Source organism: Phyllostomus hastatus, unplaced genomic scaffold (genome assembly GCF_019186645.2).
Source record: "Phyllostomus hastatus isolate PE091 unplaced genomic scaffold, TTU_PhHast_1.1 phas_contig_196, whole genome shotgun sequence".
Lineage (NCBI taxonomy): Eukaryota > Metazoa > Chordata > Mammalia > Chiroptera > Phyllostomidae > Phyllostomus > Phyllostomus hastatus.
The window spans coordinates 37,552,685-37,578,850 of record NW_025333709.1 but is presented as its reverse complement, the minus strand read 5'-3'; the positions used below and the strand labels follow the sequence as shown (position 1 = coordinate 37,578,850).

Here is a 26,166-nt window from a genome sequence, read left to right as displayed (position 1 = left end):
TGGAAAAGTAGAAATCAATATATTCAAGAAGAACATATGCAGTGTTTGGGGGAAAAGTTCTCACACTAAGTATTTATCTTCTCAGAATACCTATGGAACTCTCTTTGCTAATACAGATGAGTTGCATCATAAATACATTCAATTTATATGAATAATATAAATAGCTCTGTTCAAATAGCTATTTGAATAGCTATTCTCATTCAAATAGCTCTGTTATGAATTAAAATACTGTAAAATTATCCTTTGTAAAGGTGTTTTTTACTATATATAATATATATCGCACAGTAATGTATAATACTACCTCTGTACTCTATTGGAATGCATTTTTAAAACTCACTATGTTTTATAAACTATTCAAGGAATTTGAAAAATAATTTTGATGATTTAATTATTTAATATAAGACTTCAAACTCTAACTCCAATACACAATTCAACTCCACTACATGATTATTTTTTGTATTGCTTATATTGATTCTGTCCTGAAATTCAATATTTTATGGCACATAGCTATTCTGACTGACTTATCTTTTGCAGTAGTAGTAAATCAGAGAAAAAAAAACACCCTCATTCACACATAAGTTTTCTTGTTCACTGTTAAGTTTTAAAATTTTAGCTTTTCCGTGCTTGAACCTGTGTTGGGGAATTTCAAATTCTTAACACTGGAACATGATCAGCCAAGTCATTAGTCTTGTTCATCCACTGAAGTACTTTGCTACGTCCCTGAAAGCTTAAAAATTATAGTTACACTAAAAGCTGTCATAAGAATCTGGAGGGTATAACAAGTCAATATATTTACACTTAAGGGAAAATTCAGTGAAGATGATATAATCAATGATTTTTAGGCATTTAAATTCTTAAGAATTATTTAATACATGCAGTAGCTAAAACATGTGATAGTTACTATTCCAGTCACAGCCAGTTAAAATTTCAGAGCAGAATTTTCCTTTTTGACAAGAAAGGGCTTCTTTTATTATCAATTTTGTGATTCCATAGAAAGAGTTATGGGCGATGAAGGTTGCTGATGCTTTGGGAAGTTGCAATCCTAGGTCTGTGAGTTATTAAAGCTAGCTTGATGCCCAGTGGGCCTACATTACCTATATCACTAGAAAACGGAAATTCCACTGTAAGATCTTTTCTCATCACATCACTTCATCGATACCAATCCTTGACTTGATGTATTCCTTTCTATGGAATAGCTGATCATGTATATTTCCCTCTACTCTCCACACTGAGCAGGATTTTAAAATTTCTCGTGCCAGTGCAGAGAGTTGTCCTAAAGGAAGTTCATAAACTGTGTTCTGTCTTCCTTCCCTAACCCATCCTGTGTCTGTTCACCTACTGTGGGGCATTGGGGCATACTATATTTTTACATTTTTTAAAAGATGACAACCACAAACATCCTCATGCAAGTCTCTCTGCACACAAATATGACTGTTTCTCTTGGGAGGAAACATAGAAGTGTTTTGCTAGTATATAATAAATGCCTGTAATCTAGACATAGGTTTTATGAGATGTAGCCAAGTTGCTCTCCAAAGTGGTTAACAATTTACATTCCAACTGGTAAGGTATAAGCATTCCACACTTTGTCCTTAATTTTACCTTCAAACATGAGGTAATTAAATAAATCCTGGGAAATAACATTTAAATTTTACAATGTGTGGTCTTTCATCAACTTTGATAAAAAAGGGGAATTCATTCATTTCTTATTATTTAGTTTTAGTAAATATATGCTTATTTCTCTTTCATTCCTCTCCTCCCTTTCTACTTTCTTTCTTTGTTTTACTTTTCAACATTTTGCCAGGCTTGCTCATGGAAAAGAACCATGAAAGCATTGCCAGCAATATATAAATTAAGCAAATGGAAATAAAATATGTTAAGTAGAATTAAATCTAATAAAAAGCCAGCCCTTAAATCTCTCAAGTACTTCACATTGCTCAGAATTTCTGAAAAATTTTCATCTTCTAATCCTCCAATAATTCAATTTGTTTCTTCAAGCATTGCCTAGACAGACACACACCCCCTTACATTTACAAATACAGACACACTGCATTATATCCATTCACCATTATATCACATTCTATTGTATAGTTGTGTGAATATAATTTTTTCCATTGTAAATATAAAGTGTTTTGGCTTCATGATTTAAAGTTATGTAAACCTAGGTTTCTTCGAAGCCTACACCAACATTTACAAATTTGTTTTTTCTGGACAGGTGACTTTACATTTTTGAGTCTCATTTTCTTCATCTATACCCACTGGCATTTTTTAAGGGTTAAGGGGTGTGTGTTCACATTCCTGGCACAATCTGGAGGGAATGGTGGGAGCTCTGCAACATTAGTCACTGTGTACTTATTCTTCAACTGACTGAAGGGGGGGTGGGTCCTTGCTGTCTTGCATTTGGTACCTCAGCTTGCCAGCCTTACTTACATTCTAGTACATGTACACTACTTTTCCTGTGTTTCTTCGTGCTCCTTAGCTGTGCCACCTGTATCCCTTTTAATCGCTGATAACATAGATCTTCGCTATGACATGACCCAGCAGAAAGTCAAACTAGGACTCTAACTGTTTCCAGTAGACTGTCTGTCCAGAATGGCCGGTGAGTCTTGCCTATCAGCCAAGATGGCTACAGGAGAAGGTATTAGATGGAGCACATAAAAGGCTAGCAAGATAATTGGTTAGAGGAAAAGCCCCCACCCCTCTCCTGGTACCAGATTACGGTGGGGCCAGCAAGAGGCAGGCCCATGTGCCACAGAAGTCAAAATGGCACAGGGGGAGGTGCTAGACCAAAGAGGTTGTCAGTCTAGCCTGGGGAAGGAAGGGATTGGTTGGGACTAGATCCAACCAAAGGAAGCAAAAGTTTGAGAAGCTAATTGGTCATTTTGAAAAAGCACCTGATCTGTCCCACACCGAAGCTAATATAATCCCAGAAAAACAGTGTCTGGCTGGCTTGGGGCTCTCTCTCTCTTGCTTGTGACTCTGGTTCATGAGGTGCACTGGCCAGTTCTCTCCATGGGCTATGTGGCCTTAAGAGCTGCATAGCCCGTGGCCACCAGGAGAAATCTCTCTTTCTCTCTTGCTAACCTAGTGATGCATTTGTTAGTGCTTTCATGCTTTCTCTCCCGGAGCATGTCACCTTGTGGTCACAGCATCCACATGGCTCCTGGCAGCACAGACTCCATACACTGGCTCCAGGAGGGCGCCTGACATGAACAACAGCCGGGAACAAGCTACACTGGATGGAGACTGTGACCTGCCTGCAGGCTTCAAGGACAGTGCTTTACATCAGAGCAGGAACTTTGGACTCTGACTTTTGTCTTGGTCTTGTTGAGGAGATGGGTTTTGAAACAGGAGTCTGCCATTCTCCAAGATTGTGAGGCACCTGAATAAAACCTCTTTCCTTTTACCCCAGCATATACCTCACAAGTTTGGCTTTTGTGGCAACAGGCAGGCTACATCTCTGCTTTGTTAGGTCATATGGTGGTAACTCTGGACTTTATTTATGACATTAGAGTTATTTGCCTTCTCTTATCCTAACTTTCTTCATCTGGAAATTAGGACATTGTTTTCTTTGCATGATAAATGTAATACTCTACATAAGTGGCCAGAAAAAAAACAGCCCTCGAGTAATAGTAGGCACTACTACTATTTTTGACATCCCCCTCCTTTCTGTTGTTTCTCATTGTTATTCTGTGATCCCCATGAAGATAGGATCAATGCCTGCCCTGATCATAGTTGCAACCACAGACCATAACACAAGTGCTTGGCCTCAGCTATGCTTCAATACATGTTTTTTGAGTAAAGAAAGGAAGAAAGGAAGGTAGGTAGGAAGGAAGGAAGGAGGGAGGGAAGGGTGAAAAGGGGGAAGGGACAGGAGAGAAATAGAGAAAAAATTGTTTGACAGCATAGTGGTTATGGGAAAAAAAAAAAGAGAAAGAACCGTCAATCAAACAAGCAATGGCTTCTCACTAAAGCCCAGTTTTGACTTCCTGCTTCTGCTTTCTACAGAAGGTCTGAATCTCACTGTTCATCTTCAGCTTTTACTCAGTATGTCCAATTATACTTCCAAGCTTTTTCTGCAGAAACCATTACCCCTTATGTCTCTTAGAGAGCTTCTCTTTTTTAAAAATTCCAAACTTATTGTTTAATATGTAAGTATATGTTATATAACAAAATTATCATTGATTTTGAACAGTTTAATGTTTTCAAACCACAGTCCCTTATATTTTTATTAGTAGAGTATTTTCAAAGACAGTACTGTTTTCTTTTTTCTCAAAGGTAAAAGTTTCTTCAAGGATAATAATTCTTTTTGAAAAAAACATGGAGTAGGTGGTCATTCTAAGTCATGAAACCAACAAATGCTTAAACCTTCACTTGCCTTCACTTGTATATTTTTGCTGAAATTAATTTTCTAACATTATTTTTAACAATATAGATTTTAAAGCTAAATATTTCTACAGCAATATGCTTCAGAGAGAAAGCACTGAATAATTTTCATGTATATGTTCAATGGGCTAAGTAAATGCAGAGAGTTTGGTCATGCATTTTTGCTATTGAAAGGCATAAAGATAAACAGGCAGAATACTTATTAAATGTAAAAAAGATATTTTTCATTATTTTTGATGAGATATGACATCTCATCCCATAAAATTATAGAACACAGTAGATTTTCCCTGTCATTTGTGTATCATAAGTTACTTACTCATTAATCATTACTATCTGAGAATTTAGCTTTTCATTGGAAAACTAATTATTACAAGGGAAATACCTTTGTGCTTAAATTCATACTTTCCCTTGTCAGTTTATTCTAAGGTGCTTGCACACTGTAAAATTCTAACACAGAGATAGAGAAAACTTTAGCCTTCACCATGTAATAAAGACAATTCTCACTTGTCTGTGCTAATATGGGTAGAAGTTGAAACATCCTAGATAATCAGAAATCTCACTTTAGCCCCCTTACAAGATATGCTGATAATGTGCAACAGAACTACTTCAGCTCCAGCTGCCTGCCCTTGGATGGGTGTGTTAATGAGCAGTGACATGGCTACAGGATGGACAGCTTCCAGTGTGAGTGGGAAGCTTATTCCCAGGGAACTCACCTTTAAAAATATTATTTATTTATTTATTTATTTATTTATCGAGGGAGGGGGAGGAAAGGAGAAAGAGAGGATGAGAAACATTGATGTGAAGGGGAAAACACTGATCTGTTGCCTCTTGTAAGCACCTCAACTGGGGACCAAACTGGCAGCCTAGGCATGTGCCCTGATTGGGAATTGAACCATTGACCTTTTTGGTTTACGGGACAATGTTCCAACCAATTGAGCCATAACAGTCAGGGCAAGAACTCATCTTTTTTTGACTGTGCCTTACATGTAAAATATGATTTCGATTAGCTTTCTCATAATTATACATTTATCAGGGACATTGTTCTGCAAGGAAAAAAATGAATAAGTTAGTAACATTTGTGGAACCTCTTATCCCTTGTATCTTGTCAAATTTATTGGTAAGGTCACCTAGATGTTAGACTGATGATGTTACACTGGGCTCAGCTGTAAAAGCCGGGTCCAGCTTTGCTTTGTACATACAGGAATATGATTTTAATATTCAGAGCCTGAAAAGTAAAAGGTGCCATTCTGGAAAGGTTTAACTTTCAATTATGAAGAAGGAAAAGAACAAGAAAGGTACAGCAAACAGAACACAATTGATCTGATGGTACGTGGCAATGAAATAGCTACTGCAAAAGTGGCAAGTTTTGCCTGTGCTCCCTGAAAAATCAGTGGAAGCAATGCCCTTGAGGTAGTGGCTGCCACTATAGGTGACAAAGAAGTAAGAATTAGAGAGAAAGAGAGAGGGTTTCTCTGCAGATAGGGAAACAGCTGATGCATAAAAATAGAGACCAGCATGAAATTAGCAACAAGTAGCTGCCTCTTTTTTTCTTTGTTTTGGTAAAGTTCACTCAGCTACTAACACAGATATAGATTAAACTTTAGAGACAACGTGGCATCCCTAGTGGAACTGTGAAGCAATCATAACCCATAGGCTGAGGACAAGTTTGATATAAGACCCCACTGTTTCCTGGCTCTTTTTGTGTTGAGGGTGCACCATATTTAACTGAACCATTCAAGAAGCAAATTCAGCTACCTGTTAAACATGTCAGTTTCAAAATGTTCAAGATTCTCTGCCTAGCACTCACATTACTCAGCTGTCAAAGTAAAGGGCTCAGATATATAATGTGAAATTACATTTTAACGAGGTGTCATGTGTGTTTAAAGTTCTTATTCATCATTACATAGCCACAGCTTTTACTGGAGACACAAATTCACTTAATTAGCATATTATAAGGACAGAAGGTTCACCTTATCTGCATTGCTAAACTGTGTTATGTAGGCTTTCTGTTGTTATTTTAGAGTCTACTATCTTCAGCACATATAAGAATGGTCACATTTACATGATCTCAAATGGCTTTCATGAAAATGTGGATTGTGTTTGGGAAGCAGAAGAGCAGATACAAGACAGTAGTTACCTGTCTTCATCATTGGGTTGTTTGTACTCATCGCTTGATATATTTCATTAAATGTCAACCAACCAATTTGGGTTTTTTATCTCTTAGAGGCACTAATTTTAGGCAAATTTTGGAGCTAGACTTCTCTGCCTGTTCTTGCTATCAACTTCAGCCGACTCCCACCCTCTTAGGTAGGAAATATTGGAAAACATTTGTATATTTGACAAGTTTATATTTTTGTATGAAGAGCCTAGAAACAAACTGGGAAAGTCAAGAAAAACACCTCACCTCACTCCTATTTATTAATGAATAATGAGTAGTGAACTGGCACAAGGTGGTTTGGGACAAAAAACTAAATAGCGAAAGTCAACAGCAGTCACTGATAATAGCTAAAGGCAAGTGTTGGAATTACGTGATTCTCTCACGCTGTACAGATCGATATATAAGGCAGCAATTTTCAACCTTTTCATCTCATAGCACACATAAAACTAATTACTAAAATTGTGTGGCACAATAAAAAATATGGAATACTTTTTGCCAACCTGACAAAAATAGGTATAATATCGATTCATTCACACTGGATGGATAATGCTGTGTTGGCTGTCATCATTTTTGTTTTAAATTTGAGAATCTATAGGAAAAGAGGTCAGTGCTCCTGACTAAATAGTCAAGTATTGCACGTTTTAAAAATTCTTGACATTTGCTGATGTAAGGTATTATTTCTGAATCACAATGTCAACCTGAAAATCACTCAAACCACCTGTGAAATAGCCAAATATTATTTGGAGGTTTTTAATATATATCTTACAACAGCCAGTTGAAGACAATGATGAATATATAATTTACCTCATCTTTTGTAAGATAGGAACAAGGCTCATTTAAAAGTTCTTTTGAAGAAAATTCTAGATCAGATATTTCTAAATTTGCTGCTCTTCTCAGGAAAAATGGAGGAAGCACTTTCACATTTGTATCAAACTCAGGTGCTGATGCTTACAAGCATGTATACTATAGGTGTCCAAAACTGAATCACCTGGTCTACAAACAAAATGTATTTTTCAATAGAACATAACTTTTACACATTTCTAATATATATACTTTCCACTTTCTCCAAGTTGAAGAAATCCTGCAGTTCATCAACTGAACAATCTGAGACTATTCTGAAGACAAAATTCATTGAACAGTTGCTCACTTTCTTCTCTGTTGTTTAAGGCTGGTGACTTCAATTTCTTCTAATTATTTCTATGAGAAAAGTACATTAGGTCTTAATGTGCTTTGGCACTTCTCCTTATTGCCTGCTAACCCTTCCTTTAGGTTACTACAGCTCACCACAATCTGAGCACCGAAAGGAAGAAGTTACGTGTGGGAGGTGGGGGTGGGAATAACTGAGGTGAATTATAAATCTTCTACATTATATTTAAGTGTGGGGAAATATAAAGATACATCTAATCTCAATAAAACAGAATTTAGGACTAATTCCCATAATATTCTAAATAAGAAGATTTTAAACATATATGCATAACAGGGTCCAACACAAATAACACCCCCTTTTTATTACAAAATCTTAAGTGTGTAACATAACAATATCATACTCAAGCACACCATATGACATTTTAAGTGAAATGTTCCAATTAAAACTATAAATTATTATCCCATATTATAATTACCCTACTAAGCACACTCAAGCAGGCCTTATTTTTGCCAGACCCTGTATATAATTCATTCATTTGTTTCTTAAAGTACTCAGCAAGTCCTGAGAGATCACCTATTATTTATTAGATACTCACTAAGAATCTGTAAATAATTACTAAAATAATATCAATATGATTAGTTCAGTGTGAGCCAAAGTCTCACTAGTTCTTCAACAGGTTTTTTAAAAATTAAAAAAATATTTTATCTGTATATTCCTGAGTGCATGAGATCTAATTATATCATTAAAAATTGTTTCTACAAAATTTACAAATACAAACTATTTGTATAGCGATACCAAACAAGTTTTGATTCATTTTCCCACTAATTTCATTCTGGAAAACTTCAAATAAAGCTGGCAAACATGCATTTAAGATAATGCAAAATAACTAAAGAGAGTATAATATTCTGAAAATGTTTTGAGAGGAAAGTGAGAACAAGTTTTAGATTTTTCAATACTCTGCCCAGAAGAATAGGCCCACTAAAGAACTCTAGAATTCAATTCCAGGTAATTATCTAATTGAGAGAACTACAAATTAGATTCGCATCAGTAACCATTCTTTCCACCACTAGTGTCACAGAAGGGAGCGGGAATCTAAAACTGGGCTGCACTGTAACAGATGGAAGATTTTTGACTCAATTATATGCTGGAGTATCTTAGATCCCTCATTTAGAAAATATGGATAATAATGTTTTTTGTAGGGTTGATATGTAGCTATTAGCTTATTACATTATTAATTATTTCTCTGGAGACAAGTAGAAATTACTTCCTGTCCCGATTAGAAGTAAAAATAAAAAGGCCAAGGACTACTCATCAACAGAGTTTTCTTTGTCAAAATAAAAATTGTGATTAAGGATATCACAGCTCTCAAAAAAATTGTTTTCCCACAATCTTCTGGATGACTGATTTTTGCTTAGGTTTTCAACTGAAAGGTGCACTGGTTTAAGAAACCTTACCTGCACAGAGGTGAGTCAGGTGCTTCACTTGAGTTCAGATATTCTAGAGGACTGAGTAAAGAGAAGTTGCTTTTGAAGCTCTTACATAGTTGGACTTCTTCCATAAAGGCAATTCTAAATAATATCAGCACAGCTGGCCATGGAAAGAATGCTGTCACTCTGAAGCCTCTCAGGCATTAGAGAAAATGCTACCTAATGTGGCATTCTATTATGGTAAGGAACGGAAAGGAATTCATTCATTCATTCATTCATTCATTCATCAAAGAGTTGTCGAGTATTTTTATATATGCTATATATTACACTAGTGTCTGAGAAGGCAAAAATAATGGTCACATTAAAATATAATGAAAGGCTGGGTAAGACAAGGTTGTTGGATATTGGGAACTTTGAACCTAGTTGTATAAGGAGATACACTTATGTGTTATAGCACTGTATACCTGAAACCTAGATCATTTTATATTTTCATTAAACAATATCACCCCAATAAATCCAATAAAAAGAAGATATGTGTAAAAAGGAGTGGAGTTAGAAAATAGATGAGATTAGCTTAATAGTGAAATTATGGTAAAAGCAATAGAGAAAATAAAAATATTAACATTTAAGCACTGGAATAAAAAAATACACTTTGAATTGTATGAATATATTGTGTAGGACTCCTGAAGCATTAATACAAGCCAACCCTTTGATGTTTTCCAAGTAGAGAACACTTGTGAAGGCAAGTCATAGTTAATTAGACAGATAGCTTTCTGTCTTAGCAAAGATTTTGTGTACTACACTACACAGGAATTAATCAGCTGATAATCAAAACGCTCTTCAAGAAGGTCTAAATATTGAATACTAGCTGCTCAAAGGAGAAAGAATCAATTTCTTATACATTTTTACAGAAGATTAACAGCAACATTCATTGAGATGAAAAGACAATGAACCATTGTTCACTACATAGGCCAGAAAAAAGACCACAAAGACAGTCAAATTAAGAAGTACAATAAAGTTGATCAGAACAAACTGTAAATATTTTCCTGCTTGGGAACCATCAAAAATCAAACTTACCTGATCTACTATCCAGAGGTCCAAAATCCAAAGAATATTTCACGACGTGATAGTTATTCCATACATAAAGCAGGTTGTCCCTGGGGTTGTAATCCACAGCTGCTATGTATTGGTATGAATTGGGAAAGGGTACATCCACCACACTGTCCTTACTTTGGTCGGTGTTATAAATGTAGTCAATCTTATTCCCTGTGGCCTCGTTGTCATCATCCTCATATACAGATTTGACCACATACAGAATCCCACAAATCATAAATGCGTTGGAAGCTGATCTTTTATCATACGCAGTATCCCATGTTCCCTCAATCCGTAGGGTGTAAGGATTCAATTGACTAATGACAATTTTACCATTGTTTTGTTCTGTTGCATAGATGACCCACAGCCCATTCTCATCCACTGCCAGGTCTATGTCAGATTTGCCTCCCCACCGATAAGGGGAGGTATCATGGTAATTGGCATTTGCTATGATAGCCTCTCCACTCTTTATCCTAGTCCGCAAATCAAACTTTACTATGTTCCTGGTACGCTCTTTGTTGAAGAACAGAGCTCCATCATACACTACAAATCCAGTGCCATCCACCCTGTGAGGGAGCTTGTAGGTTGTAGTTGGCCTTCCAGCAATGAAGTCATCCTTGGATGAGTACTCAGTTAGGGTATCAGTTCTGTATGGTGTCCAGGGCATGTAATAAATCTTGTCGGAAGCCTGCAGAGGATCTTTGCACCACGCCCCAGACTGGTGGTCAGACTCAAACAAATGTTCACTCTGGTAAACTCCTTTTAGTAGTCCAGGACAAAGAAAAACTGTTGGAAGGGAGAGAGTTAAAATAATAAATATATTAATTTTAATATTTTGCTATTTATTCTTATTTTTCACCAACATGAATGCAACTCTAACAAGAACTACCCACCAACCACTTAACTACTTTGCTGCATTCTTCTGAGAACATAATATAGTCATACACATTATTTTGACTTTTGTTTAAAATCATTTTGATCTCATTTGCTGAAAAAAATGGCCTTTTTATGAGTAGTTGTGCTTTCCTTTGTTTTTTACCTTTGTACACATTTATTACAATATTTTGGGACATATGTCTACAAATGTGATGTATGTATTCCATAGACATAGCAAATGCCAATGTTTATATGTGATGGTTTTATTCAGCTTATTTAAAAATTTTAAAAAATATTGTTTTCACTCTGATGAGATTAGCTATTCAATACTTATCATTAGGAAATATGTAGAAATCTAATGCTAATTAAATATAAGAACAAAGGAAGAAAAACTCTGCAAACAAGCCACTGAATCTTCTAGCAAAAAAGCTCTTCAAGCTGCTACAGCACACACAGAGCATGCAACCCACACAATTAAAATGAGTGATGGATGAATACTGGAAGGCAAAGGAGAAAGGAAGAGAAAGAAAAGAAGGAAGAAGGAAAGAAGAAAAGGTGAAAGGTTACAGAGAAGAACCCCAGATCTAGATTTTAATCAGTTAAAAATGTCCTGTTAAATACAGTAGTATTGGAACTTAAAAACATGTACCTTTTACTGTTACATGAGAAGAGCATTAAAAAACAAGATTACTTGCTATAATATTTTGCTGCTCATACTTCAGACTGAAATGGGCAAGAATTATCTGGTACAGTTGATTTTTAGTATGACTCAGTAGCACATTGGGTCAGTGGTTGTAGGAAAGCTTGGCTGATTGATCTGTAATGAAGGGGCTATAAAGCAATGTTTCCCAAAGGGTGGTCCTTGAGGCACCTGTTTCTAGCAGTATAGCTACATGTTACACAGAAAGAAAAAAAGAGGATCCTTAGCCACATATAAACCCATATTGTGTTAAATAGAACAGTGGAGGAGATCCCAATAGCTTAGGTACATTAATGAATCTCCAAAGCATGAGCACATTTTGCCAACTACTTTTGACCCTTTCTACAGAGCCTCTTAGTAGTGGAGTATTCTTCTGAACCTGCTGTGGGAAACACTGCTCTGCTATTTTTGCAAAGCAAACACACTGAAACATAATCATGCAGTCTACTAGTATGTTTGAAATGATAGTAAGTATACTGGGTGGAGGAATTAGAGATTCACAAGGAACTTGGATGTTTACCTGCATTTTAATGATTAATGAAAAAAGGTATTATTTTCTTGATATTAGTCATTAGCTCTAACAGAAACCATATGCCTAGATACAATAGAAACAGCCTAAAAAAAAACTCAGCTAGGATTTGGAGGTTATTAAAAAGGAAAGTACATTATTAAAGTGCCCAAAGTTTTACTTTAGGAGAAATGAAAAGTTTGGGGGAAAAGTTGACTATCAAACTCTTACATAGCAAGGATCAAGAGCCATTTTCAATTTATACTCAATAATAAAACTGATTAGAATAATTTCTCAAGGTTTTTAGTATGATGGCTATAATTATAAAGGATGGGTAGGATTGTTGTAAAAATTGTATGTAAATTTTGTTAGTTAATAGTCAGCTCTTGGATACTAAACTAGTTTATTTTAAGGTATTTCAAGAAAACCACCTCTCCTTCCCCTTAATAGTTAAAAAATAAAGAAACAGGGGAAGGCACACCAGAGCTATGGCAAATTAGAATAGAAAAAAAAAAAACAAATCTGAAGCATTCACTATCCATCACCATCTACTGGATTTCTAACTACTTATTTAAAAATAAAGAGGAATAGAATACACAGTTGAAAATTTCACACTATTAAACTGTTTTGGGATAAAAGAATCAAACCAGCACTGGTCAGGACAACAAATTACAGTGAAGCTGAGCAGCAGAAGCAGTAAATAAATTTTCATAAATAGATGAGAATTAATAACGAAATTAATTTAACTAAATGTTAAACTGTTAAATAACTTAGCCTATAAATAGATAAATAGTATATAATTTATGAAAGGTATTTAATTACCTTTTTGTTCCACTTCTATTGGAGAGAGAGAAGTAAAGAGAGAGAAAGGAGAAAAGAGAATAGATTAATGGTACGGTATTGGCCAAGCACTTTTTAATCACCTCTTCCAAACTGAAAGTAAATAATTTATTTCACTCATACTTGCTTTATTGAACATTATATGTGTTTTTACAAACCCATTCCTCTAGAAAAATTATTTTTTAAAGACAATCATATTATAAGCTTGAAAATACAGTACAAACTTGGAAAAAATAAGGCAAAAATTAATCAATCTAAGATTAAATAAATATATCTTTTTTCAGCTCTATTAATTGGAAATACAATATTCATAGTAAGAACACCAATATTTCCATTTTAAAGGCATCTCAGTAATATACACAGAAAACTTTTAAATTGTTTAACTAGTCTCATTTTTGAAGTACTAAAGTTTATAATACTATTCATTATAATAGTATCACATTTTATCCATCTCAGAAATGAATCTCTTCAGAAGAAAGGACTCAGTCATTTCCTAAGGCCTAAGATTTTCCATAGCTTGTCAGTTTTGTGAGAAATGCAGCTCATGAGGCTACCCATTAACAGGGAATGCTCTCACCATGAAAAATGGATTTAGAATCCTATTGAAGAAACTCTCTTCCTCCCACTCATCGATATTTTATAATATAGTGGAAAAATACTGCCTTTCAGAAAAAACTGTATTAGAAGTATGATATAAATAATAAGTCACTGCTCTGCCCTTTCCTGAAAATTTTAACTGAGTTTTTCAACACTCATGTAAGAATAAATTGAGATCCTCAAACATGGTTACATATCTTTCAAATTAGAATCCATTATTATATTTCAGGTACTGATCTATACGAGTCAGGGAAAATTCTGGGAAACTGTAACATATTCACAAAACTCATCAAGTAGTAACTTTATAATCCTATAAATATTTTCCTCATCATGGACAATTTTCCTAGATCACAAGGAAAAAAAAAAAGAAAGCAATGAAAAAGAGAGGAAAAAAGTTAGGGAAGAATGAGCCCATATTACAAACTTAAAAATTAAAAAGCACAGATTTGAAGTTATATAAATCAAAGATAATTTCAGAGGAAGGAATAAACTGAGATATTATGCATGACAAATACATTTAAAGTTCTAGGAAAGTTTCAAAACAAGGGAGAAATATTGTTCTGTGTATTATATTTGGGTGAGGTTTTTATGCTTTGACCTAAGCTCATGGCCTCAATTATTGTCAAAATTACACTTACTTCTCTTCATTGATTTTTTGAAAGCTTAATCATATTCTTATATATCAAGTTATGCTTAACAAGTTAAAAATGGGTTTATGTTTTTTAGACTCCTTATCTCACTAATATACAAAACTCATTTTTAACAGTAAATATTTCTAGGACTCTTAAAACACTATTCTACTGTTATAATTTATCATCATCCTCAATTAATCTTTACTAACTGCAGGGTTTTCTGACTGTAAGGGAAATTTTTACCTAAGAAATACACTTCATGCTATGACTGGAATACTAACAAACTTGGGTTCATACTGACAACTGGAAGCATAACTAAGAGCCTTAGACAATTATTTAATCAATAGTTTCAAAGGCTTGGACTTGAGGCTCATTATGATATAGAAGCTAGGAGTGGAAAATCATACTGATATTGACATTTTCAAAGACTAGCCCACAAAAAAATTTCTAGAACTGATTTTATTCTTTGAAATAGCTCTAAATAGATATCTTATTTGAGAATTATAAAGGAAGGTATTTATATTCTGAAATGTTAAATGTATGCTCATGCAACTTTAGTCTTATTTCAAATAAAATTCTTAGTTGCTCTTATACTTAAAAGCAAATATCCTAACTTCTTGGTGACTGGTATTTCTCTCTTCCAGAAATACTTAATGAAGAAAATAGAATATGTGGTAGAAGGTATTGTTAAGGTATTATGGTCAGTAAATACTGTGTTATACTTTAATGGACTCCTTTTTATTTTTCAAAGACCTTTCACCTCTGTTTTCTTAATTGTCATTAGCTAAACATTTGCTTTTAATTCTTTGGTCCTGACCTAATTTCAGAAATATTGACATAAGCTCTACCATAAGTAAAGCTTGCCTCTGTTATTTGCTGGTTACTCAAAATTAAAATTTACTTGGCAGTTCTTTGGAAAAAATTATTACGGTCTTGCCTATGTCATGACTGGTTGTAGCTCATTTATCATGCATTTGCTATTTTCAAGATGGAAGTAAAACAATCCCATAATTTAAATTGAAACAAGCGCACACAAATCATATTCTCATAACAAAAACTGACAAGGCAAACAGAGTTTGTCATTAAAACGCTTAGTTACATTTAGGATTAGCCAGTCATTTGTCTATCATCTAATTCTAGAAGCTTCCTTTCCCTGAAAACAGACAAACAAACACGGTTTGCACGGGTACAAGAAACATGATTACCACTCTATCGTTTACAACCTCAGTGCCTGGCACATAATAAATTCTCAGTAAACAGCTACTGAATTAATACATAATTCAAATAAAGATGATTAATCCTCCTTGATATTTTAAGCATGTAGTAAAAAGAAAAAAGTGGTAAAACAGAATCTGGATTTACTATATCAAATCATATGTTCAATGCATAATCTGCATAATATCTTTAAATATTTCAACGGTCAAGGAAGGAAGTAAAATGAATGAGCAGTTTGTATCTACAACTCATTAAACATAAATAAAAGTGGAGGGAAAAAAGGAAATGAAGAAAAATGTATAGATGGATTTGGGGGTTAGTTTGGCAAGAAAAACGTGTTGCTATAAAAGAACCTGAAATGACCTAACTATGTAGTTCAAAAATACTTCCTTCTCTCCTCTCTGTATTAAGATAATAAATAAATGAATTGTATGATGTCAGTTGTGTTAGGCTTTCTTCAAGACCTCTTGTCTTTTTGTCTGGTCCAATATTCTGACTTCTAACATTGTAACTGTCATCATTCATTTCCAAACCTCTTTGGAACTAGTTTCTCTTTTTCTCTCTTCACTTTTAATCCCCAAACTATTTTTATTGCCCATTCAGCCTCTGCAAATACATTCATAAGTTTCCTTAAAGCGATTTCGTTGTTGTCCTTTGTTAAACTTAACATCATAAGCTATATCCTGTGGTTAGAATAAATGACAAATTCAAACTAAGGGTAATTTTACTCTGTATAAAAGGAAGAAATAGGAAAGAAAAAGACTCCTGCAATTTCCCTTCATTTCCCAACAGTTCATAAAACAGATGTAATATATAGTCATGTTACTGTTTAGAAAATAAGATGTTATTAGTTCTTCCCATTCCTGCACCATATGTAATACCTTTCGATTGCATTCTTTAATTAGAAAAAGTATGGATGAGGGAGCATATGCATACATTGCCATGCATTTTCAAATTGCACTGAGGATTAGAGTCAAATAAAATTGGTGTGTGCCAAAATTTCTTAGTGTTATAACTAAGACCTATGAAATTGTATGTAATTCTACTATAGCTTAAACTTCCTTTTAAACTGTAAGCCATACTACATATTTTCTATCTACAATTTAAATGTTTGAAATGGAAAGTGTTACAATCCAATGATAACTTATATTTCCGTAATATAAAAGTGAAAAGCTAATTATTGGGAACACAAGATGGCTATGATATGAAATAATTTATAAACAAGCATTTTTTTTTCACTGAAATATAGCAGTATTTTAAACAGAAGCATGTTCTTTTACATTGGCTTAGACTATTAAAATATATTTGGGTATTCTCATTGCAGGGCCCCTGGGCAGCTAGGGAAATGACAGAAGGCAAACTAGTAGTTATATAAATAAAAAAATCAGTCTTGCATGAAAATTTACTGGTAAATCAACCACGGATGAAGTCATCCATAAGTGGATAATCAAAAGCTCACAATAATAGTTTATACTTGTATAGCAGTTTATAATTTAAAAAAATGTCTTCACATGAATCCTTTGCTTTAATTCTTTAAACAACCCTGTGCTGTTGTATTTATTATATATGGAGCAGAGATGAGCTACCAAAACTGAAAAGGTGAAAGAACCAAGATCAACACCCTGCTAGGTGGCAGAGCATCATCCACTGGTTCTCACAATGTGTCAACCCAATGAAACACTGTTGCATTCTGCTCTTCATTTCCTCCCAGTCACCAAATCCACATAAGAGCATACTTTAGAGGAGATGAGCAACATAAAAGGAATCTCCCTGTGTCTGTTATAAGAACATCCATTGAGCATGTATCACATTGCCACATATTGCTTTAAAGTTTTGCCTGCAATACTACTTAATTATCTTACAGCAACTTTATGAGGTAGATATTCTCATTATCTTTATTTTTCATGTGAGGTAACAGGTGCAAAGATGCATAGCTCTTATGTTCGTAAGTGGTAGGGTTGGAATTCAAATCCATGTTTTGATCTTACTCATTATTGCATCTCCAGTGCCCAGCACAGAGAAAACATTCAATTAATATTTCTCATGCCTCCATGCGATGATGAATTGCACTGTGGGATTTCCACAAAAGGGGACTGAACATAATACTTTCCAGTGTTATCAACCCTGAGACTAGTGACACAATGCATCCCTCTGGAGAAGGTAAAATAATATTTAAAAATGAGTTATTCATTTATTTGCCAAGGAAACAGGATATTTCTTATTGCCCAAAAAGAACTTATGTCAAATGCCTCATGTCCTATTAATTCCTACTGTTCTGAAATAGAAAGTTCTCTCTTATCCATTTCAGTTCCACCAAGAAATACAGAAGCACTTCAATAAATAGAGATAAAAAGTGTGGAGTTCATTATTATTTTTTGTATATGGCATATCTAAAACTCTGACAGGCATCTGTCTTTTTTCAGTAAATAAAGTGCTAATCCTTTATTTGATGAAAGACAGGGGTAATCACTGTGGCTCAGCTTCTAAATTATGTTTTTCAAATAATACCTGTGCATCAGTGAATAAAAGTGCCACTCAAGCAGCTTGTATTATATTGACTTTACATAATGTGTTCCCAAAACTAATACCTCCTAATGAATTTCATTCTTAAGTGTGTAAATTGAAAATGTCAATAATTTATAAAATGCTTTCACTAACCACAATCTAAATTCAACACTTAAATTCGGTATCTATATCATCAAAATGGCCATACTACCCAAAGCAATTTATAGATTCAATGCAATCCCTATTAAAGTATCAGTATCCATGACATATTTCACAGATATAGAACAAACACGTCAGAAATTTATATGGAACCATAAATGAGCCCAAATAGCTGCAGTAATTTTGAGAAAGAAGAACAAAGCAGGAGGGATAACAATACCTGATATCAAATTGTATTACAAGGCCACTGTAATCAAAAAGGCCTGGTACTGGCATAAAATCAGGCACATGGAACAGTGGAACAGAACAGAGAGCCCAGAAATAAACCCAAGTCTCTACAGTCAATTAATATTTGACAATGGGGGAAGAAGCATAAAATGGAGTAAAAATAGCCCGTTCAACAAATGGTGTTGAGAGATCTGGACAGCTACCTGCAAAAAAAATGAAACTCGGTCACCAACTTACACCATACACAAAGATAAATTCAAGGTGGATAAAAGACTTAAATATAAAATCATAAAAGTCTTAGAGGAAAACATTGGCAGGAAAATCTCAGACATGCCACACAGCAACACCTTCATGGATATGTCCCCTCAAGCAAGGGACATAATGGAAAGAATAAACAAGTGTGACCTCATCAAATTAAAAAACTTCTGCATGGCTAAAGATAGCAGCATTAAAACAAAAAGAGAACCAACTATTTGGAAAAACATATTTGCTAATGATACCTCGGACAAGGGTTTAATCTACAAAATATATAAAGAACTCACAGGACTCCACTCCAGGAAGACAAAAAACCCAATTAAAAAATGGGCAAAAGACTTGAACAGACACTTCTCCAAGGAGGACATACAGAGGGCCCCAGAGACATATGAAAAGATGTTCAGCATCACTAGCCATCAGAGAGATGCAAATTAAAAACACAATGAGATACCACCTCACACCGTCAGAACAGGCAACATAAACAAACCAACAAACAAATGTTGGGGAGGATGTAGGGGTGTGGGGGGAGGGAACCCCAGTGCACTGTTGGTGGGAATGCAGGCTGGTGCAGCCACTGTGGAAAAGATCCTGGAATTTCCTCAGAAAACTAAAAATAGACCTTCCTTATGTCCCAGCAATTCCGCTGCTGAAATTATACCCTAAGAGATCTGAAACACCAATCCAAAAGAACCTATGCACCCCAATGTTCATAGCAGCACAATTTATAATAGCCAAGTGCTGGTAGCAACCTAAGTGCCCATCAGCAAATGAGTAGGTCAGAAAACTATGGTACATTTACAAAGTGGAATTCTACCAGGCAGAGAGAAAGAAGGAGCCTTTACCCTTTGCAACAGCATGGATGGAACTGGAGAGCATCATGCTAAGTGAAATAAGTCAGGCAGTGAGGGACAAATACCATATGATTTCACCTTTAACTGGAACATAATCAACAAAAGAAAAAAGAAAACAAAATAGAATCAGAGTCATTGAAATTAAGAACAATCTAACAATAGCCAGAGAGGGTGGGGGAGGGGACAGTGGGGAGAAGGGTTTTCAGGGACTACTATAAAGGACCTATGGACAAAACCGGGGGAGAGGGTGGAAACAAGGGAGAGAGGTGGGTTTGGCTAGAGTGGAGGTAGGAGTGGGAAGAAAATGCAGACAACTGTAATTGAACAACAATAAAGTAAGTGAAAATAAATAAATGAATAAAAATTAAAAGCACAAACAAACAAACAAAAAATTTGGTATCTATAGATGCTGCAGAAACTGAGATCGCTTTTTATTTTGTATTAAAATTTTCCATCCATTGATGGATCTGTAAAATCTTTCAAACAATTTAGTCTTTTCAAAGAAAATGGTGCTATTAGTAGAATCTTTTGAGGATCTGTTGGTAACAGCTCTAGTAAAACTAATAATTTTTCAAAGTTATTGTTGGTAAAAATTAAAGTCAACATTACATTTCATTTAAATATGTACTTTTCATACTCAGTTTCATCAATATGCAACAACTGTGCAGCATTTATACTTGCTAAACAAAATGCAGAGGGAAAGTCCTTCAGAGTGGATAAGTATATGTGTGTGTATATACATATATATGCATACATATGCATATATATATATATATATATATGCTGTTGATTTCATTTCTTATGTGCAAGACCCTCAGAGCTGTGAGTACAGAGACAATAATAAACCACAGTACTGAAGAGTTACTGAACATGTACTATGTGAACAATCTACCTGTGCATTATTTTATTTAATCCTCGAAGAAACTCCATGGATTTGATGGTACTATTATGAGCATGCTACAGAGGAAGAACTGAGCTCTGTCTTGGGGATGTTTACAATCTAAGAATTTGTGCTTTTCAGTATACTTATTTAGCAACATAAGCTATTTTCAAAATCTTTCAAAGAAACCTGTATAAATAGATTAAAAACAGACAAGAATAGATGTGAATGACAGAGATGGGGAATTGTTAAGAGAAACTGAAGTTAGAAACACAAAACAGTTTGACTAAAATGAAGCTTCTTCACAAAATGTTGTCCATTTGTTCCTGAGAAATGTATAGTTACTTGACTATGAATATAACTAGATTCTATATACCCAGCTCTGGATATGCAACAAATTAGACATTCAAAATGAATCTACATCTAATCCCAGATATTTAATAAATATAATTGATATGCCTGGGGTTTGGGCACTGAAATATATTTTAGGTATCATTGAGTTCCAGCTGATATTTTACAAATAAAAAAAATGAAGCTAGAGAATTAAGATATTAACCACAAATCATTAATTCAGCTGGACAGAATTAAAAACAAATAAATATGTGATAATTTTTTGATTCACTCAATTTTATATATTTTGAGAACCAGAATGACTATCCTAATTTTACTGATGAGATAAACTAGAAGCTGAAAGAAATCATTACTCTACTTCTGGCTAAACATTGTTCTTTTAGCCTTTGCCAGAGCTCTTCAAATCTTGTGAATTAATCTCACAATTAAAGGGTTTTTCTTATGATCACTTGGTACAAAAACTGGGACAACAAAATGTAAAGAGGCATTAAGTAAGGGATAAAACCCCCAACCTTCTGAGGAACAGATCAGGAATCTGAGGAGCTACCACATACTCTGCCACTTGGTAGAAGTCTTCCAAATACTCCAAACCACTTGAGACTAGATTAACACTAGCCAAAGAGCAAAACATACTTTTATTTCATAATGATCTGGTTAATGATACATATATGATTTCTATAACTACAAACAAAAACAAATACAATTATAATTTCAGAATTCACAAGATCCTTACTCATTTAGTTTTTTGGTCTTACATAAAATTAGGATGCAAACATAAATTCATCTAAATAAATTCCAGATTTTAAATGCATTATTATAGCTTTCCAAAAGTGTATTCTTGTAGTATTCTTGTGATTTTGTGCCTTACTAACCCTATATGCTGACTATATTCTTCACAATGGTTTATTCATTTTTGTGGTACATATTCCACATTCCACACCCAAAGTCATTCCTCAACCCTGGCTCTCATGGTTGGCATGGTTAGAACTCCTCACGCCTCTTATTTCCTGGTTAAACCAAACTCTATCTTTTGGCTCTAAGTTATTTTTTCATGAACACTACTTTATTTACTATCTATATTGAATAACTGTGTAATTTTAACATAGTTCATGGGAGAGTTTTTTTTAAACAATGTTCTAGTTTAGGGATTCGCAAAATATTTCTGCAAATGGCTGGATAGTAAATAATTTAGGCTTTGTGAGCCACATACAGGCTGTGTGGCACAGATATGGGTTTTTGTATGCTTGTTTGTTTTACAGCTCTTAAAAATATAAAAGGTATTCTTAGCTAATAGGCCAGTTCAAAAGCAAACCAGTGGATGTTTCTCATATGGCCGTAGTTTGCCAATAGCCTAGTACATGTCACTTATATTGCCTCATTTACTATTCTCTTAGTACTTGGTATTTTTACCTTCTCTCTGTCTTTCTTCTAGAAATACTTGGAGGTCCTTGAAGGCAAAGAACCCTGTATCACTCACCCAGGCATCATCGAGTGCTAACTCAGTGTATTACTGTAACTGCTGGTTATTAAATGTTGGCACAGAAATGCTTTCAAGATCACAGAGAAATGGTTCCAAATATGAATGTGGTATGATTTGTTCAATGATGTGAACAAGGGAGGAGACAAATCTTAATAATGGAAAATGATGGTTTTTACTTCTGCTAAGTAGGCACATAAAATCCTCCTGAGGCACTAACACTTGTCTCTCCATGGAGTCCATTACTTTTCTCATTATCTACTTATAGATCCACTCTGCAAAATATTCATTCTACAATCAACTGTAAAGAAATATTTTTCAGTTTCTGTAGCACTTCTACTTAATGGTATTGAAATGTTATTTTTGGTCTCACATATTTAGTATTTAATAATATAGATAAAGTATTCAGCAAATACTAGTAGCAATCAGTAGAGCTGGTATTTGAACTTCTGCCTACACTCTGAACCTCTATGCTATGGTCCTCTAGCAAGTAAGAATGAAAATAATGAGAATGACTAATACTAATTAGGTACTTCTATTTACAATTTTTCTTACCCCAGAAACGAAGTAACACAACATTTTGATAACTTATTTCAAATGTCAACACATTTAAAAAGTAGATTCAAATGTATGACATTTTGAACAAAATCTCAAGTTGTAAATTTTGACTGTAGAGTGTTAAGGGAAAGTTTACATTTTTTAGATTCCTCAATGGCATCTTAACTCACAAATCTTTTCTAAACATCAATTCTCTTGTTAAGAGAATACGGATTCACAAGACCATTGTGAGGTCCCATGCTGGGGAGGCCTACCAACTTTGGAGAACAAGAGAGATTTGTGATGGAAAATTATAACTCCTTAGCAACAAATATAAAAATCAAACGCTTCTTTTAGGAAAGGAAGAACAGAAAGTAAAATTTTGGTGTGTTGCAGTACTATGAGAATGGGATTTTCCTTCTTTTTGAAATCAAACACATTTTCTCTACTGCTATAAAACGTATATGTCTTGATATAATGTTGGGAACCGCCCTGACTGGTATCAGAAGCTGAACCCCGCACCTAGGCTAAGGCTAAGAGAACGCCCTTGGAACCATAAGCCAGCAAGGAGACAAAAGCTTATCTCCCTGGCAGGAATGCTGCTTCTGCTGCTTTATTCATGACTGAACCCCAAAAAGCTTGGTCAGTTAGCCAAAGACGGGTAAGATTCCCCAAGGGGGGAAACGACCTAAGACAGGCACGATCACTTTGGGAGGCCCCCCAAAAGAAGGACTTGGGGGGGCTGCAGCAAAAGGGGGGGTGATGGACCCTCGCTCCTCAGCTTTGACATAGCCTGAGTTCTCAGCGTCTGGGAGAAAACCTCCTTGTCTCTCGGTTGCCTTAGTTCCCGTGCTCCACCTAAGCCTGAAACAATGACAGGGTGGTGCAGCTCTGTGCTGAAAAGGGCGGATTCCCCGGGTGATCAGGCCTAAGAAAGAATATGTAAATTACTGTGAAACCTTCTTTGTTTAGAATGCTCTCAGTTGAATGAGAAGGGTCTTAGGAGGAAGTTATTTTGTTCCTCAGTCTTACAGCTCTTTGACCCCAACTCAAAATAGACCTGCAGAGTTCTTTGTTTTCTATGGTTCCTTACTTCCCCTAATGAGTACTGTACTTTACCTGAATTATTATGCAAAATGAGCCCAATAAAAGCAGGTATGGACTGTAAATCAGCACGCTTCCACTAGGGGGGTGGCCATTTCGTCCCTACTTCCCCACAGAAACTAGTTTGTCTCTGTGCATGTGTGTTTTTTCTCACATGTTTATCGTCGAGCCATCCGCAGCATTCCGTGGTCACTGCTGGCCGGAGACCCACACATCAATATAACATCTAAGTTAAGTTTAAGCATTGGGAGGAATCAGCAGTCTTTATGAATGTTCAGCTTAGTAAACCATGCATTGCCTATTTGAATTCAGGGCCATTAAATTCTTGCAAAGTGTTTAAGGCACGACACATATTATTGGCCCTGTCACTGAGCAGTGCCCTCTCTCCATTTTATAGCAAGTGTAGCATTTCTCCATGGCGTCAATAGATTAAAACCTTTACTACTAGAAAAAGTATGTGGAAATGGAACAAGTTCATTTTGCTACAAGCTAACTCAATAAATCTGTCTAATTCCCTGAAGTTCACTTCCATTTAAAATCAGTACATGTTTATCTTGAAGGCAGAGAGATAAGTTGTTTTTCACAAGAGCAATGCTACATTATTAACCTTAATAAATGGCAGTTTAATAGGACCAGATCTATATTCTGATATGCACTTGGAAATATTTAGAAAGGGGTCAATAATAGGTATATTAAGATTCTAAGAGATTCTATTGTTTCTTGAGCTACTCACTTCACTTAGAAAAGGAAGATGGCTTAAATTAATTATTTGGATTTTAGGTTAGTTGGATGCCTTTCTTAAATTCATCACCAGAACAACAGGTCATTAACAAACCTAGTTTATTTCCAATTGGATAAAATAAAATAAAATATTATAAAATAAAATAAAATAAAACAAAGCAAAATAAAATTTATTCCTATACATTATTAAGATCTTAACTGAGTAATAAACAAAATGTTCGAATACAGTCAGTAGTTCTCGTGACAGTACTGTAGAGCAAAAGAATTTTATACTCTGAAGACAGACAAACTCTTACTTTTTCTAGTCTCTTATGTCCCAGAGTAAATGGTAGTGGGTTGGACTTATTAATTGATCCTTTAGAGCTATTCTGACCAATTGGCCAAGCATGCAACATTTAGAATAGATGCTCACAGAAAACACACCCTGCTCTCTCCCAATTCTGTATGACAGTCGCTTTATCCTTGGTCATGACAATACAATGGAAGAAAAATGATAATATTTATTAAACTGGATTATGCCCACAGCTGTAAAATGCTATACTGTATTATCTACATACCTACCACAAGTACAAAATATCTCTCTCAGTAGATATATGTCAGAATTTTTATGACATACTTGATTTTACTTCTGAAAAGCTGTATATAAATGAATGCCTTCTTTCATTTTTATATACTGGTTTATTTCACATAAAATTCCTTTCCTCCCAAGAAAACAAACAAGCTGTTTCTAGAGACACTCTCTCCCTAACCATCTCTTCTGGGATGAAACATAATTCTCCCATACCTGTGTCCTTCCTTGCACACCCCACTTATCATTTAATACTGACTTTCACGATCTCCAATACATTGATCTATGATTGGATGAAATTCCACTCTTCTGTGAAGTGTCCAAAAACTTCTTGTGTGACCTAACTATATGGAAACCCTGCTTTGGAATGATGTGCCTTTGGAAGAAAACTTTGCTATAACTGGGAGACTGCCTTGGGGGATCTGGAGTAAGACATCACTCCAATTAGTATGTTAACAAGAAATTCAGTAATCAGTACAATGCCAGAAAGGAGCAGATTTTCTGTAATATCAGCCAACTGTTTCAAACATGTAAATGTTATTTCACCGATAAGATTGCAGCTGCTCTCCACAAAGGTAGATAACATATTAAATGTTAAAAGAGGTGGTAAGATTATTAAAATTTTGTCAAACCAGATTTACAAAACACTATGCAATATTTTTGTAACACTAAATAATTAAAAAAATAGTTGTTAAACACTCACTGATTGATGATGCCTACAAACGTTTTCAGTTGCTCAAATATAATCCAAATATTTCTATGGGTATAGTGTCCTAGTTAGGGGTACCTAGCAAGCAGAAGGTGAGATAATTTTGATGTGGGTAGTTTATTTGGGAGGTGATCTCAGGAAAGCGGTATGGAGGAACAGGAAGAAAGGTGCAGAAAAGGAAGGAAAGCCACATTATGTGTCATCATTGAAGATGCCACTATTGGCA

General features: G+C 34.9%; 1 protein-coding gene across 13 annotated transcripts in view; it reads right to left on the bottom strand.

Moving 5' to 3' along the window:
• ADGRL3 (adhesion G protein-coupled receptor L3) overlaps positions 1-26,166 on the bottom strand; it is a 761,150-nt gene that overhangs the window by 265,009 nt on the left and 469,975 nt on the right. For 11 of the 13 annotated variants that reach the window (XM_045834530.1, XM_045834518.1, XM_045834519.1 and 8 more), the window contains 2 exons: positions 13,114-13,128; positions 10,193-10,993 (listed from right to left, as the gene is read on the bottom strand). In XM_045834530.1, the coding sequence (XP_045690486.1) occupies positions 10,193-10,993; positions 13,114-13,128 (816 nt within the window). The remainder of the gene's footprint in view (positions 1-10,192; positions 10,994-13,113; positions 13,129-26,166) is intronic. The other 2 variants (XM_045834524.1, XM_045834526.1) reach the window with 1 other exon arrangement.